Source organism: Eimeria tenella, genomic scaffold (genome assembly GCF_000499545.2).
Source record: "Eimeria tenella Houghton genomic scaffold, Eth_scaff3181, whole genome shotgun sequence".
NCBI lineage: Eukaryota > Apicomplexa > Conoidasida > Eucoccidiorida > Eimeriidae > Eimeria > Eimeria tenella.
The window spans coordinates 1-705 of NW_013543034.1; the positions used below are offsets into that span (position 1 = coordinate 1).

Sequence of the window (705 nt, forward strand, 5' to 3'; positions counted from 1 at the left end):
AGAGCAGCAGCAGCAGCAACAGCAGCAGCAGCAGCAGCAGCAGGGCCTACCGGATGTCCCTGCAGGCCTTGATAAAATCTTTGAGTTCCTCCTTTTTTGCTTCGATAAAGCGCCAGCCAAAAGCAGCAGCAGAAAGCAAAAAGGAGACTGTCTCCTTCTGCAGCTCTACAGTTGCTGCTTCGCAGCAGGCTGCTGCTGCTGCTGCTGTAGCCCCAGCAGCAGCAGTTGCAGCAGCAGCAAAACACAAACACACACGCACGCGTACGCGGGCACAAGCTGCAGCAACAGCAGCAACAAGAGAGGCAGCAGCAGCAGCAAAAACAGCAGCAGCAACAGCAGCAGCAAAAGCAGCAGTAGCAGCAGCAGCAGCACAACAGCCGCCGTTCCGAGCTCCACCGCCTCACCCCCGTTCCCAGCAGCAAAAGCAGCAGCAGCAACACCAGCAGGAGCAGCAACACCAGCAGCAGCACCAGCAACACCAGCAGCAGCGGCAACAGCAGCAGCAGCAGCAACACCACCAGCAGCAGCAGCAGCAGCAGCGGGAGGGTTTACAGAGTTCGGGCTTGATGGCCCTGAGGGCTTCTTCTGCTGCTGCGTCTCCGGCCTGCAGCCTCTCGAGGGCGTAGCAAAGCATTGCTGCTGGGTGGCAAGACCCCACACCGAAGACAAGTTCTGTTGCTGCTGCTGCTCGCAGCAGCAACTCGC

General features: G+C 59.1%; 1 protein-coding gene across 1 annotated transcript; it reads left to right on the plus strand.

Annotated features, from left to right (window-relative positions):
- Positions 1–53: 53 nt before the first annotated feature.
- ETH_00033625 (uncharacterized protein) lies at positions 54–626 on the plus strand (the record flags this gene model as incomplete). Its single annotated transcript, XM_013376124.1, has 1 exon — positions 54–626. One exon carries the CDS (start codon positions 54–56, stop codon positions 624–626), a length of 573 nt encoding a protein of 190 aa, XP_013231578.1.
- Positions 627–705: the final 79 nt, after the last annotated feature.